We start from the raw sequence: 15,295 nt of genomic DNA on the forward strand, positions 1-15,295 counted from the left end.
TGAGAGTCAGCTATGAATGCACTGTAGCTGGACTACAGACAACTGATCAGATGACTGTTTCTCACCAAAAGCCCAAGATAACTAAATTTTGGACAATAAAATGAGATGCGGGGCGGAGGGCTCTGCTCTGGGGCTGGAGAGCCAGAACAGAGCACTTCTTATTTATAACCAAGAAACTAGAGCAGGATTTAGAGGGCGAATGACTTTGCTTAAAGTGGACAAAAAGTCCAAGAACTTGTACAATCAGTCACTACTTAGTCTATTGTGATTATTTCATTATAATCACAGTAGTCTTAGGTCTCTCAAAGTTATGATTGAGAGTCTATAGAACATTTGGAAACCCCCCCCCCCATAAAATCACTGAGTAGCAACAAATTTGGTTAGTGTGTGTGTGTGTGCGCGTGTATATGTGTGTGTGGGTCTCACCTCTCATCTTTGTTTGTTCTGATGCATCCCTCTATGATTTCCTTCACCTCAGGAATGGCTACCTTGTCAAAACTGCCAGGCTTCACTCCCTGCAAACAACCACACAGAAAGGAGAGCAGTGAAGACAGGGAAGCTTTGAGAGACAGACAGACAGGCGTACTCAAGCGCACACACATGCACACACACACACTGAATCTATTTATGTTATCACTTAGTTTTGTTTCAGAAGACACATCTCTATTTGCTCACTTCTATATAGGAACATAGAAAACAAATGTGTGTGTGTATGTGTGTGTGTGTGTGGGGGGGGTGTCTTAAGACTTAAATGCCAAATTCCTATTATATACTGGGGGATTAACTGGTAATAATTTAATAAAACTAAACTAAGTCTGTGAAATAGCATTGTAATTTAAATTTATGAGCCATGCAAAATTTAATATTTTGCTGTATGTCTTTACGAAGGTTAATTGTTTGATAGACAGAGGTCTAACAGTAAGACTGTTCAGTCATTTTATGTTCCAGGATTAAATCCCACATAAACCCAGATGGCCCCTCAGGAATTAATAATGATTCAGCCTTTCAGAGCAACTGGGGCACATTTTGAAGGACAACACCAATAAAAGACATTCACAGGGACCCATTCTGAAGCTTGGCACTGTGAAAAGGTACATCTAATGCTTGTTAATAGGAAAAAGCAACAATAGAAATCCTGTCTGTTGGGGAAAAAAGGGCCAAATGAATCCAGAAATGCAAGCTTTAGTGCTTGATGCTATGGGAAAATGTTCTTTTACCAAAACATTTTTTTTTAAATCAAGTTTTTAGGTACACACTGTCTATGCAGAAATCACTTTGTATGCAGAAAACTTGTCAGATCAATGACTGATTCAATGACCAACCTAATAGTAGAAACAGTGTTAAGCGTGAAGATACAAACTACAGTAAATCCTGATGAAAGTAGAGGAAGCTCAGAAAATAAAATATTCCAGAAAATATAATCTTCATTCCATCTGTGAAGCACTGTTATGTACATACCATAGAAAAAAAAACACTTTCTGCTGATTCATCTAATCAATTAAATTGCATTTGCTTGTTTTCGCAGCTGGTAGAGCCAACCTGAAATTCAGTTATTCAATTAGTATAAATAAAGTAAGTAACACAGATTAAAACATTTTGCTAACAGATTTGTATTTGTAAAATAAGAAGCAATAAAGTAAAGAAGTGACTATAAAATATCCAACAGCTAAATGACAGATCAGACAAGTAGGAAGAAAGATAAATTATTCATTCAATAAAAAGGTGAGCAACTTACCTAAAGAACACTCAGATAAATGAACTACAACGTTTTTTGACCGCTTTGTCTCGGAAAAAATAGCTTTTAGTAAAAACTGGTAGGCAATTAGACCCGTCTGAATACAGACTGTTTATCTCAACCTGTTTGTGCCAGCAAATGACCACCTCCCTCTGCTTGTTTCCTCCAGACCGGTCTTCCCTTCCCTCTTTTCTTTCATGGGCTCACTTCTCTCCTGCTACCCCTGAGTTCAGCATTACATAACAACCCCCCATCTCTCTCTCTCTCTCTCTCTCTCTCTCTCTCTCTCTCTCTCTCTCTCTCTCTCTCGCATTCACACACGCACAAACACACACACACACACACACACACACACATTCAGAGATTCCAGGGCCAAACAAAGTTAGGACTGATGGAGGAAGTAATGGTATTAAGTATGACAGAGGAAGGGAGGGTTAGAGAGAGAGAGAGAGAGAGAGAGAGAGAGAGAGAGAGAGAGAGAGAGAGAGAGAGAGAGAGAGAGAGAGAGAGAGAGAGAGAGAGAGAGAGAGAGAGAGAGAGAGAGAGAGAGAGAGAGAGAGAGATTTTGGTTTAACAAGGCTGATTGGAGGTAAGGAATGTTCTAGATGAAGGAAAATGAAGTAACAACACTTTATGCCATAGCGTACTGCCTTTTAGATATGGTAATATGTGAACTATATTAAAACTAAAGACAGCGCGCAATATAATACTGAGTGTCTTTTAAGAGGCAATGCTCATGGAGGGAAAAATACTCCAAACTATTCTGTACATGCAGTTGAAATCTTTCTTGATGCATAATGTCTTTGGGTCATGTTGACACATCGATTGGTGGCAATTCCCACAGTCTGATATTAGAGAAACAATGAAATAAATAAAAAAGCTGAATTTATAGCTAACCTTCATAAAGAAACACTCAAAGAAAAAGCAAATCCTGTCAGCTGTGAAGACCACAGCCTGTCAGAGTTAGTTGGTAACTATCAGCTTAATAACCCATCAACAATAAACTGACACTGAAAAGTTTGTTTGCCTCCTTGTGAAGTTGCCTTACCATAATTTCAATTATTTTGTTTTCAAAAGGGATGACTTTGTGAGGACAGAGAGAGAGAGACAGACAGTGAGAGAGAGAGAGAGAGAGAGAGAGAGAGAGAGAGAGAGAGAGAGAGAGAGAGAGAGAGAGAGAGAGAGAGAGAGAGAGAGAGAGAGAGAGAGAGAGAGAGAGAGAGAGAGAGAGAGAGAGAGAGAGAGAGAGAGAGAGAGAGAGAGAGAGAGAGAGAGAGGGTGGGAAGCTGTGAGGATGGATTAGACAGTGAAATGAAAGGGAACAGGTGCCTGGGGCCCACTGAGGGGTTGTCACAAGGTTGTTGAGTGTGTGTGTGTGTGTGTGTGTGTGTGTGTGTGTGTGTGTGTGTGTGTGTGTGTGTGTGTGTGTGTGTGTGACTGACTGTAACACACACACACACACACACACACACACACACACACACACACACACACACAGACAACTAATTGTAAATTGGTTGTTTTTGCTAAATGTAGGGCTGTCGCATTGAAGGAATTCCCACTGTGTTGATTCAGGGTGGCTCAACAGCGTGGTATGCGGTATAGTGCTTTTTTGGGGGGGGACGAAAATCAGCAGCACCTGATGACTGTAGAAAACACTTGCTGTGGCAGGAAACAACATTGGCCTACAGCTGAGTCCCCTTAACCTGGGATTTATGAATGGAGTCTGGCTGGGTGTACCTTTAGATTGTATCATAGGTGGAAAACTATTTTACCTCGCAGGTTAAATGGCAGCCTGCTCCACCACGCGGTGGCCTGGGAGAGTTTAAACATCCCACAGAGACAAAATGTTCACACAGACATGTAAACAACTACCAAGCATCAGCACAGACTCAGACAAACATTCAAAACACACTTTAAGTGAACAACAAGAAGGGCCTAGCCTCATAAAAAAAAGAAAGAACCTGAAAATTGCATAGTTGTTGAAGTTGTGCAGCTGGCTTGTCTTTAGTGTAGTATTGCAAAATTGCAGTTAGTGCAACAGCCCTTCCTAAATGCTGTGTTGACTGTTGAAAAAAACAAAACTAAAAGTTGTTTTCAGTTTACGCACACACATACAAACTCAGAATCTGAGTTGTGAACCCAAAGCCTGAGTTCACCATGATTAATTTAATATGGTTCAATTGAATTTGTGATGTGATTTCAGTTTGTGTGAGTCAGTAATAGAGAGAGATGGGGAAGACATGGGTGTAATAGGGACAGGCCAGATGGACAGAGTCAGACATACATACTGTTTGTATTGAAATATACTGAAGTGAATTGATTCTGTATATTGAATTTTCAGATTCAGAGATTCAGATATGGAGCGATCACAGTGGACAGACAGACAGAGGACTGCCTCTGTTCTCGCACAGTGGTGGCGAGAGGCAGGAAGGCAATTTTAATTCAAATCCCTTCAATTTGAATTTTGCCGGTCAAGTAGCAGAAATGGACACAGAAAATGTTATCCTTTCGAATTTCATTACTGAACTGAAGTCTGAAACGGAATATACATTAAAGCATACAAAAGTAATCACAAAACCATTTGTTTGAGGTACTGAAAGAGCAAAGAAGACATCCGTTTTTACTTGGTTTTCCCATTGAAGTAAAACAAAAAACCTAGTGAGTATCTAAAGTTACCATTAAATGTTCATGTTAACCTTCACCGCTCTTGTTTTAGCTGTGGGGGATGCTTCACTCGCCCATAAGTTATAAACGGCACTGCATTTCTGTAGCATTGCCAACCAAATATTTAAGGATAACAGTTGCTTGAAATTGTTATTTTATTGAATTACTAAAAATCTGCCTACATTTTTGAGCACCCGTTTTGTTATGCACTGGCATTTTGGCAAGAAAAACATTTTTGATAAAAACTTTTATGAGCTAACAGTGAACAGAAATAAATAATGTGGTGAGAAAGAGAGATGCAGAGCGAAAATGGAGGAAAGAACAGAAGGATAGAGAGAAAAAGAGAGAGATTTCTAGTAAATTCCTTTGTTCCATTAACAATCACTATCAGCCTCCATATAACTGAGCTCCCATGAGGAAAGGAGGGAGACAGCTCTCATCAGCTTCTGCGCATACGTGTGTGTGTGTGTGTGTGTGTGTGTGTGTGTGTATGTCTGTGTGTGTATGTGTGTGTGTGTGTGTGTGTGTGTGTGTGTGTGTGTGTGTATGTGTGTGTGTGTGTGTGTGTATGTGTGTTGAGATGATGACCTCAGCAGCACTCAACTTAGAAAAAGCCTCTGATTGCATCTGTTGTCCCCTCTGTCTGTGTTTTGGCCTCTGTCTCATTTTGCTTTTTTGTTTTTGTTGATTTTTTTTCAGTCAGTGCTTCCCGCCAACTGTCACATATATTTTAGCAAAATGTAGAAATGTTACTAAGGGTGCATTAGGTGCATTTCAATCTGATGGGTTGATGCAAGAGGCTTCCTGACTGCCAATAAGCAGGTAGATAAAAGGGGTTTGACTAGTTGTGATTGACAGACCTGTTGCTGCCTTTGAGAAAAAACCCCACAAAAAACCCGAAAATGATGAAAATGATGAAAATGATGAAACTGAATAAACGATGTCAAGCTTATGTCAGTATTTTGAATGCTGTTTTTTCCACTTTGAATCTCATGTGTATCTCATTTCTCTGCATTTATTTTCAACTACGTGACTCCAGGGGTGCATACAGTAGGTACATAGATACATACATGCATAGGTTGCCTTGCCCTAATGTGACATGACTTGCTTGGCATTGCTCTCTAGCGGTGGAGAAAAAAATGCAGCCAAAAACATTTTCTTCTAGTGCTACACTTTTCTTTTTTTGTTTTCAGACAGAGAGAGAGATTTGCGAGGGAGAAAGAGGGGGAGAGACTAATCAGTGCAAAAGCAAAGTCATATGAGTGGATCTCCTGCAGCTCATGCCAAACTTATTAATATAGGCGGTAAACAAGTAGGGGCGGGAGGGGGGGGGGGGGGCGGCAGAGAGAGCTGAGTGGTGAAAGATGGAGACAAAATAACACAAACGAGGCTTTTAGATACGACTCATGTACGTCACAGGTGTAAATAGTTTTCACTCTCTCCGTCACACAGACATGTTGTATTGAAAATTGGCTTACGCTAGTGACTCGTCTGTAGATCTGGGCAGCGTTTTGACATTCAGAGTAGGGGTACTCTGAGGTAGCCATCTCCAGCATACACATCCCGAAGGCGTAGACGTCTACAGATTCATCATACTTCTCCTCGTACATCTCTGGAGCCATAAACTCTGGGGTGCCTGATGAAAAGGAGAAACCATGACCTTACACATCTTGCTGGAAATTTGGAACCTTCAGAGGTCATGTTAGTCGCTCTCTTGTTTCATGTATCCCTTTGAGAAACACATGCTGTAGATCATGATTGCTTCACAAGCATTGGACACAGTCTGTTGTGCGTATTTTGGAATGTGGGAATGCCTTTAACTACTAGGACACCCTGCCTTATTTATTTGTAAATGTCATCACATCGATGAAAGAAAAAGGGAAGATAAAAAAAGTAGATTCACAAGTTCTGTTCTGTGACACATAATATAATAATTATGGTGAAGACAGGACTCAAATCTTAAAAAAAAAAAAAAAAAAGCTTTAAAGAAAAAAGCTGGAAATTTAACAACACAAACTCGCTTCTGATACTCTGCACTAGCCTGAGATGTTGCGTGTGTGTATGCACTGTTGTGTAAGTGTTTGGTTTTCGATATGTGTCCAAATACTTGAGATGAGCCTAATCACTACAAAGCAGCTGCTAGACTGACAAAGCGTTTCATTCTCGCCTCAAGCGCATGAGAATATGTGCTGTGTGTGTGTTGCCGAGAATATGTGTGAATACCAGAATAACTGTGATTAAATGTAAAGCAGCCAAGTTATTGTATGGAGCACAGCAGACACTCATCTAGTGTGTTCAAGTGTGTAATATATGGGATGCAGGGTGTGTGTGGCATGTCAGCTTAATCCTAGACTACTTACTAGCAGGCTGACTTGTGTGTGTTTCAAATACCTGCGATTTGCTATTCCGAAAAGCAAATACAAAAGCATGTAAAGCTGTTATTTTTATGGCAAACCCACATAAATTACAATATGTCACTTTCACCAAACCTGAACATTTCTGATATGCAGATTTGAGTCTGACTACTGACAGGTCTGTCTGCATGTGAGAGATCTTCCTACCTATGACACTCTTGGCGAAGGAGGCCCTCTTCAGTGTGGCTAACCCCAGGTCTCCTATCTTGACTGACCCCGTTGGCCCAGTGATAAAGATGTTGTCGCATTTCAGGTCTCTGTGAATGATGGGTGGAGCTCTGGTGTGTAGGAAGTGAAGGCCTTTAAGGATCTGTCTGCACCATGAACGCAGAACTTTGATTTTCATCACCTTGAAACGCTTCAGGTAGCTGCAGGACAAAGAGAAGGCACATAAATGAGCATGTCATTCAACAAAGTAAGATTAAGTGTACTAAACTAAAGAGAAAGCAGCAGGTTCAAGCAGTTCAACAGCCTATCATCAGCTATGTATTTGGCTCAAGTGGCCAAAACAGAAACTGACACCATTTCTGCTTCCTCTTTAAAAGTTGTTGTGTACAAGCGTACCAGCTCAAAAAATAACTTTTTCTTTTTAAAAACAACTATAAAGCATCAAATCATATGAAGAGTGTTGCAACATTTCATTGAGGATGAGGGCTGTATAGTACAGTTATGTCATAGTGGGACACTGACACCCAACCGGGAGGGATGTAATTATGCATGGAGAGATAGACAATAGCAAGATAAGAGATGTAGTAGCAGGAATGCGGATAATACTTCAATTAAAGATTAAAGCTTATACAACAAGGTGGATTATGGTCAGACTATTCCAGCTTAAACTGACAGTTGCTTACACCAACATTACATTACTATTACTATTTGGAGCTTTTAGAATACTGAAATGTACTTTCTTTTAGCTCTGTTTTGGTATCAACTAACTCCTGAGGGAAATTTCTGGCTCTTTAGCTGCTAAATGCTCCATTATATTCACCAGCTAGTCACTAACTGTGTCTGTTTGTCATTTGGTGCTGAACAGGTAGCTTGCAGCTGTCTGTTGTAGCGAAAATTGCACAATGAGAGTGAACAAAAACAGAAAGATTGCAGGCTAAAACTCACTATGAAGCTCTGAGTTAAGTAAAGCCTTTCACATTATACTTTGTCACAATTTGATACTGTAAATTGTATAAAATAATCAATTATAACAGCTAAGATACATCATAAATGCTTAGACAGTCCAGATATGAATTTGCACAGACAGTTAACACACAAATGGTCAGCTGACATTGCATGAATGTAAAATATTTGATGTGGAATTAGAGGAATTCACAGGAATTCTAACTAATTTAATTTCTTAAAAAAAGACTACTGCCTAAATGCTTTAACACAAGGTCAATGTGTTAATTTTAACTATTTATTTTAATCATCATTTCCACAACAGAAAAATGCAACAATATTAAATTACAACCTCATGTGAGTGTCACACTTTAAGTAACTCCTCATTAAACAACAGCAGTCATGCTCGTAGACTTTTGATGTGGTTTTTCCAAGAAAATTCTTCACCGTGTTTCAAAGAGTCAGGACGGTGCGGATGCCCACTGATCTAATGGTAAACATTAGCTGTATTGGGCTACATTATATTTAGCAGTCTGGTCATACCACATGCCATTTATTTTTATAGCCTTCTAATCATCTAGATTGAGAACAGCGAGGTATCGTTTAATGTGTAATAGTTCTATTTTGAATTCAAAAGGTAGTTAAGCACAATCTGGAAGCTCTCCCAGCATAGAGTGGGTCAAATACAGGGAAACATCCTTCCACTTCCACAGTTTCCCTGTGGGAGGAAGCAAGAATACAGGAAGAACAGGACAGGAATTTTGCAGTATGTGAAATGTAATTCAGTTTGCAAGATTTCCAGATTGAGCCTTTATCTTAATCTCTGTCAAATGACTTCAAACATACAGCCATGTATTAATATTTATTAATATTGATTTAATTAGATGCAATTATTTGATAAAAGGCTTCCGTCAAAACTTCTGTTTAAAATCTCTGCGGAAAGTCATTCATAATTTATGTGACTGCCAGTCTTGATTAGCTCATTTAAAATCAATGTTTAAATACTAGGCAAACTGTTTGCCACTTTCTGTTATCAGCTGGAGACCTGTGTGCTTTTCTCTTCACAGCTGCATTCAAGTCCTGAACAGACAAAGTCAGGCAGGGTAAGCAGGGTTTACTCCTCTGTCGCTCTCTGATCAACCAGACAATGAGGAGGATTCAAAGGAGCTCAACTGCTCTATGACTCATCATCTTTTTTGATTTGTTGAATTCAGCTGGTATGTGTACATTCCACTGCATCTGAGCACATTTTAGTTATTTATTCATGCCCCTTAGATCTTGCAGCTCAAAATGATCTTGTCATTGATCTTTTTTTATTACTGCATTTAGTTTAATGTCCAAACCATCTACTTAGCTCAAACTAAACCTTCTCATAAAGTGAACCCCCCAACGATGTTGTCGTCTCCACCAATGATACCCTCTGTTTTCCTGCTTGTTTTCCAGACAGCTGACCTGGTGCAGAGCAGCATCAGTCTGCAGCATCACTCGAGACTCTGCTTACACACAGATCCTGAGAGTCAACAGCTGCTCTAATAATGCAGCGACTGCAGTCTGTCTTAGCTGACAAGAGCACTTCAGACAACTCTGGACTCAGCATCACACACATACCAATCTGCTCCGACACCGATCCAGATTGTTGGTCGGCGCTCCGGTGTCACTGCATGACCAGAGTGAGCAACCAGTGGCAGAAAGGAGCAGACAGTATTTATTATTTATTCAGCTACTGTACTCAAGTACCATCTTGAGATATTTGTACATTACTTGAGTATTTCAATTGCATGCTACTTAATACTTTTCATTTCTACTTAAGGAAATATAGCTATTACTCCTAAATGTTTTACTTTTACTTGTCTTCTAGTTCTTCTTTCCCCACTATCATTAACCCTGTGAGCACTCATTAGGGATTTCTCAGTGAAAGATCAGCTGACACAGAGTCCTAAGGCTAGCAGACCTCTGTAAACAAAATGAAACAAGACACAGTTTGTCCTCCCTTCTGTACTTGGCCTGGGATGAACTCCCATATCTCAGGACTAACAGCATCACTACACAGTTCACACTAAGTACAGTCAACATGTGATGCATCCACTCTATTAAAAATCACTGGCAACCCTTTCCAATGCAGCGATAGCATTGTCAGCCAACACACCACTGGGATTGTTGGAGTACTAAAATAAGATGATCTTCATTATCAATTCATCTGCCGTTTATTTACTCAAGTAATGAATTCAAGGTTGGATCACAAGCCTTTGTTGTGGTTGTGGACTCTGTGTTGCTGTGGTACTGCATTATTATTAGTCATATTTCTATTATTATTATTATTATCAATGGTATTGTTATTATTGCTGTCATTGTTGCTCCATTGTGTCTCTGTCTCCTCTGTCCCCTCCCCTCTGATGGCCACCCACCTACAGGCCAGGTCTGCTTGAGATCGAACCCTGAGGTAACTTCTCTTGATGCTATATAAATAAAATTGAATTAAATTGAATTGTTTGGTCTACAAATTGTCAGTTAATGATGAAAAACGCCCTCCACAATGTCCTAAAGCCCAAGTTGATGTCTTCAAATGGCTTGTTTTGTCTGTCCAACAGCACAAAAATCAAAGAGATTCAATTTACAACCGCACAGCACAAAAACAAGAATTCCTCAAATTTTAGACATTGGAACTAGTGAATATTGTTCCAGAAAATAATTTAGCTAGCATTTCTCCTAAATAGAGTCTAAAAAATGTTCTTATCTGAGTGGATTCATATTTTCAAAAGTTGCTTCCCCCAAGGACCAGATAGAAACTAATCTTTTGGGGATTTTTTAAGACAACATATCTCAAAAATGCACTTCTTCATAACTTCAGTGTTTATACTAAGAACAAACTTTTGACAGTGTCTCCCTCCACCTTACATCCACCTCCATCACACTCCACCTCTCACACTTTTATTCCTACTTCTCACATATCTCTTAAGAAACACTGCACTGTCGTCTCTTACTCTTCCTTCCCTTTACCTCTCCAACACTCGTCTCCTCTGCTTTCTTCCTCTCCCTTTCTGAAGTCGGAGCATTGTTGACAGACAGGATAAACCCTGTGGCATGTGATGCCAGAGTGACATGCACAATCACTCAACCATGTTCTCTTTTCCACACACACATACCTGAACACACACATATCTGCAGTTTGAGAAATATGTGTATATAGTATGTGAGCAGTACATACACCATACACATTCACATAGGAACAGATATTTAAACAAACACATACCAGCCTGCCCTTTTCTCTCACCTACACACACACACACACACACAGATACACACACACCGATAAGGAGCCTCTAATACCCCTTAACCCACTCTGGTCAGTATTTCCATCCCTCACCATCTCCCTCCTTTCCTATCAGTCCTCTCTGTCGTCATCTCTCTTTCTTTTTCCACCACTTCAGCAGACAACAGTCCCTCTCCTTTCTGAGTCTTCATCTGGATGACCGCCAAACCTCTCTGCAGCCTTTAATCTATTCATACTTACAAGAATGTATCTCTTACGTATTATGTATGCTTTAAGTATATGCAGGATGAGATAAGCATACTTAACTTAACTTACTGTTTTTGGTCTTATCTGGATATTTAATTCATTCTGGTATCATTTCAAGAAATGTAATACTCCCTTCTTCTTCTCTCTCCTGTTTTTATTAAACAAAATATGTAGTAGAAAGAAGGGGTTGGAGAGCAGAAATACTTTAGTTATATTATTTTACTACACTACACTATTGTGTCTGTCAAATGATTGACTTGACAAGTGCAAAACAGATGCAGGATCAAGATAGTGTACTTCTGCATTTGTTCATGAATTAAATAAAAAAGGAGTCCTCCAGTGGAGGGCGCTACTGCTCTTGGAAGCTTTGTCCCGCTGGATTAATTCTCTCACTCTGTGGTCACAGGTGGTTCATGGGTTTGCCAGCTGTACTGTACATATAGTGTATATCTAGTTTATCTAGTGTATCTGTTTGTCTGTTGATCTGTTTAGTCTTTCTCTTATTATCTGTAAATCAGGCTGTTTTGTGTCTCCTTCTCTATCACTCAAACTTACTGTACATAAATATCAGGTTGGTCATGCAGACAACCCCCCCCCCCCTCTCCCCCAATACCCTCCACACGCTTCATTTGGTCTCTCCCTCTTGTCTGTCTCTCTGTCAGGAATGAGAGGAATCTGCAGCAGAAGCAGCAGCTGGCAGGTGGGCCGATGTCCCACGATGCACTGCATGGGGCACGCCGCACGGCACTCGCCTCGCATTTAGCCTTTTATTGTGTCAGGAGCTCAACAATCACATTTGCATTCGCAGACACACATCTATTCTGTGCGGCCCGAAAGACTGGCATGCGTTTGTGGCGTGGACAATGACGGCCACAGACGCATCAATTCTCCACAGACAGAGACTGATGAGAGACACTGACAGACGCCCCTCCGCTTATAACATGCAGACCACAGATACACAGTTTGTAACAGGATTAGAGAGGGGTCTTCCTTTGACTCTTGGTTGTGACAGTAGAGAGTTTCATCATTTCAGGTTGCAGCAGAGGGGATGACACAGGCATATGTGTGTGATTTTCATGGTTCGACAAAAAAACTGGAAGTGAGTCATCATCTGTAGTGGCACAACTTGACCGAAGCAAACAGTGTTTCATCTGATAAACGAACAAGCCTGCAAGTGTGTCAAGATAGTTCTCCTCATTTTCTATGCCACTCAGTTAAGCTTTAAATGATGTTTTCCTGAAGCAAGGGACAACATCTTTTACTCAGCTGATCTTATTTTCTGCATTAATTCTGTAAAGTTATATTGCTTGTTATATTGATATCTGTCCTATCATCTGGACTTACAGTAACATACTTTCTGGATAGCACAATGCTGTCATAAATGAACACTTGAGTGAATTGACTTTATCTCTTGTGTACTTACGTTTTAAGCGTGCCAGATGTCATGAGCTCAGTGACCAGAACAATACATTTCTTTCCTTTACATGGTCCCTCCCAGGAGTCATAGAAGCGGACAATGTTAGGATGCTGGAGACCCTTCAACATCCCGGCCTCCTCTTTGAAGCGCTGGCGCTCCGACTTGGACAGCTTGCGATCCTGCACACAAGACAGAAAAGGAAAATTAGTCATACTCACACAATACCAAGAAAAACAATACACTGCTCATCTGAAATCTGGAGAGAATACAAAACGAGGAGAGGAGCATTAACCCAAACAAAACATTGTTGTATTAATAGTACTTTGATTACAATCAAATCAAGCGTGAGGAGGGTTTGAGGGGGAGGAACGCTAATTAACAGAAGAGAAAAAAAGCAGAGAGGAAGAGAGGAGAAATAATGCTTGCAAAAGAATGTCTGACAAGCAGTTACTAAACAGCTTTACATCTAATACTGATGCAGCATCTAGACATGCTACTGAAATACAAATACTGATGAAATCTGAAACCAGGCGCCATTTGAGAAATGTTGCCCAATCACACTAAAATGCAGCTGTGAGCTCTAGAAGGATGCTGATAAAACAGTAGACTGTCCTTTCATCTGATCTCAAAGAAGACACACATCCATTAGAGTGTGTCTGAGGTTATAGTTTGATCTCTCTTCTTTTTTTCATCAGTGATGTACAACACTTCATTCCTGTGTGTGCTACTTGGTGACAGATTGGTGTATTAAAGTGGTTTATAAATAAACTAATTTCAATACACAGTAAAATTAGGTGTGTTTTGGGTTTTTTTTGTGCATTCTCTCCTCAAGTCGGATTGTCCAATTCTCCTGTATTGTGTTTTTTGTATAATATAATGCACTATATTTACATAGCCTTTTCATTTAGATATCCAAATTCTGCTGAATGTATGCACCATCTAATGGCCTAAAAAAACACAATAGGATGAAAAACCTAGAGTGCATGGCATGTACACTAGGTTTGTTTTTCTTTTGCTTTAATCAAAGATATAAATAGTTGTTGAGAGTTGTTGCTCAGTTTAATATAAAACCCAAGGGTACACTTGACATTTAGTCAGTACATATTTAAAATGACTAAATGAGAAATTGGAACAGTAATAAAAACAAAATAAACTGAAAAGTAAATAATTAAAAAAAAAATAGTCCAGATAATCCACCCCACCATACTAAGCCAGCACAGACCCCTGTGTATTTTCACTCTTTCACATGTTTTCACATTTGTAGGATACTGTAAAAATGTTATAGATGGAAAGCATTGTTTGTCTGTTAATTTCAAACTGCTATGAGAGGTTGCCAAATTCTATTAAAAAACATAACTTTTCTTTTTTGTTGGTTTTAGTGGCCCCAGTGGACAGAAGTTGTAGTGTTTTCACAGAGAATCCAACCTGGTGGCAGGCATTTAGAATAACCATTAGGAATAACCAATCTAACATGAGAGGCATCATGACACTGTTTCAGTACCACTTTAAAAAGGTCCTTGTAGTCATTTTAAAGTAAAAGACAAAAAAATGTCTAAATGTAAGAGCATGGGCAATACATTTTGCTAACAATTAATCCTGATAGATGTAAAAATTACAGTCATGTGACATTAAACCTGTCAGTTGTGTTGGAAAATTGGGATTCATAAGAGTAAAAACTCAATTTTGTGTCACTATAGAGTAAAGTATTGGGTGCTAATTATACAGTAAATGAGTGAACAAAAGAGTGATTTCGGACACACAGATGGTATCACCAGCTGCTTCTTTCCACCAGCCACTGAGGAGCTTTACCAGGAGGGTGTGACATGCTCTCCCCTAATATCCCACCTCACTCGACGGGTGCAGCAACAAAGACAGGATCCCTCAACAGCCTCCCACCAACAGATATTGCCAGTTGTCCAGTGGATCACATGTCAAAGTCTGAGTTACTCCTATTACTCTATTCTTGATATGTTTGTGTTCCGGATGTGAATCACAGTCTGTCACCTTTGCACCATCCTGTAACTGAGTCTTTATTAGCAGTGGTCTTAACCACCTAATAAAGTCTTGACCAAAACAAGCTAAGAAAAGAAAGTTACAGTCTACATTCTTCCATCCTGTGGAAGGCCAGGGTCTTAGAGCAGTCCAACATGTGTACACACACAGTTTAACAGGCATTCCAGCTGTACCACTGATACCTCAATAAACACCAGCGCAAAGGGGACTGTGGCTGGTCAGGTCTTGTAAAGAAGTATATGAGGAGGCATGTGTGTAAGGATTTACATGAGTGTGTGTGTGTGTGTGTTACAGCTTTCATGCATTCATCTGTGTCTAACCTATGTGTTAGGTGTTTAACACATTTTAGAGAACACTAATTTGATTATTTTGTTATAAGCATTACTCTCATTACATTGCTTTAATGTTAAAATGATCCTTGT

The 15,295-nt window shown here is 39.7% G+C and overlaps 1 protein-coding gene across 1 annotated transcript in view; it reads right to left on the bottom strand.

The window, feature by feature from the left end:
- Nucleotides 1-15,295, bottom strand: part of wnk1b (WNK lysine deficient protein kinase 1b) — an 84,952-nt gene that overhangs the window by 33,868 nt on the left and 35,789 nt on the right. The window contains exons 2-5 of the mRNA XM_053344194.1: nt 12,867-13,039; nt 6,964-7,184; nt 5,881-6,038; nt 427-515 (exon numbers count right to left, since the gene is read on the bottom strand). Of these exons, the coding sequence (XP_053200169.1) occupies nt 427-515; nt 5,881-6,038; nt 6,964-7,184; nt 12,867-13,039 (641 nt within the window). The remainder of the gene's footprint in view (nt 1-426; nt 516-5,880; nt 6,039-6,963; nt 7,185-12,866; nt 13,040-15,295) is intronic.

This window comes from Scomber japonicus, chromosome 23, assembly GCF_027409825.1.
Source record: "Scomber japonicus isolate fScoJap1 chromosome 23, fScoJap1.pri, whole genome shotgun sequence".
Classification (NCBI taxonomy): domain Eukaryota; kingdom Metazoa; phylum Chordata; class Actinopteri; order Scombriformes; family Scombridae; genus Scomber; species Scomber japonicus.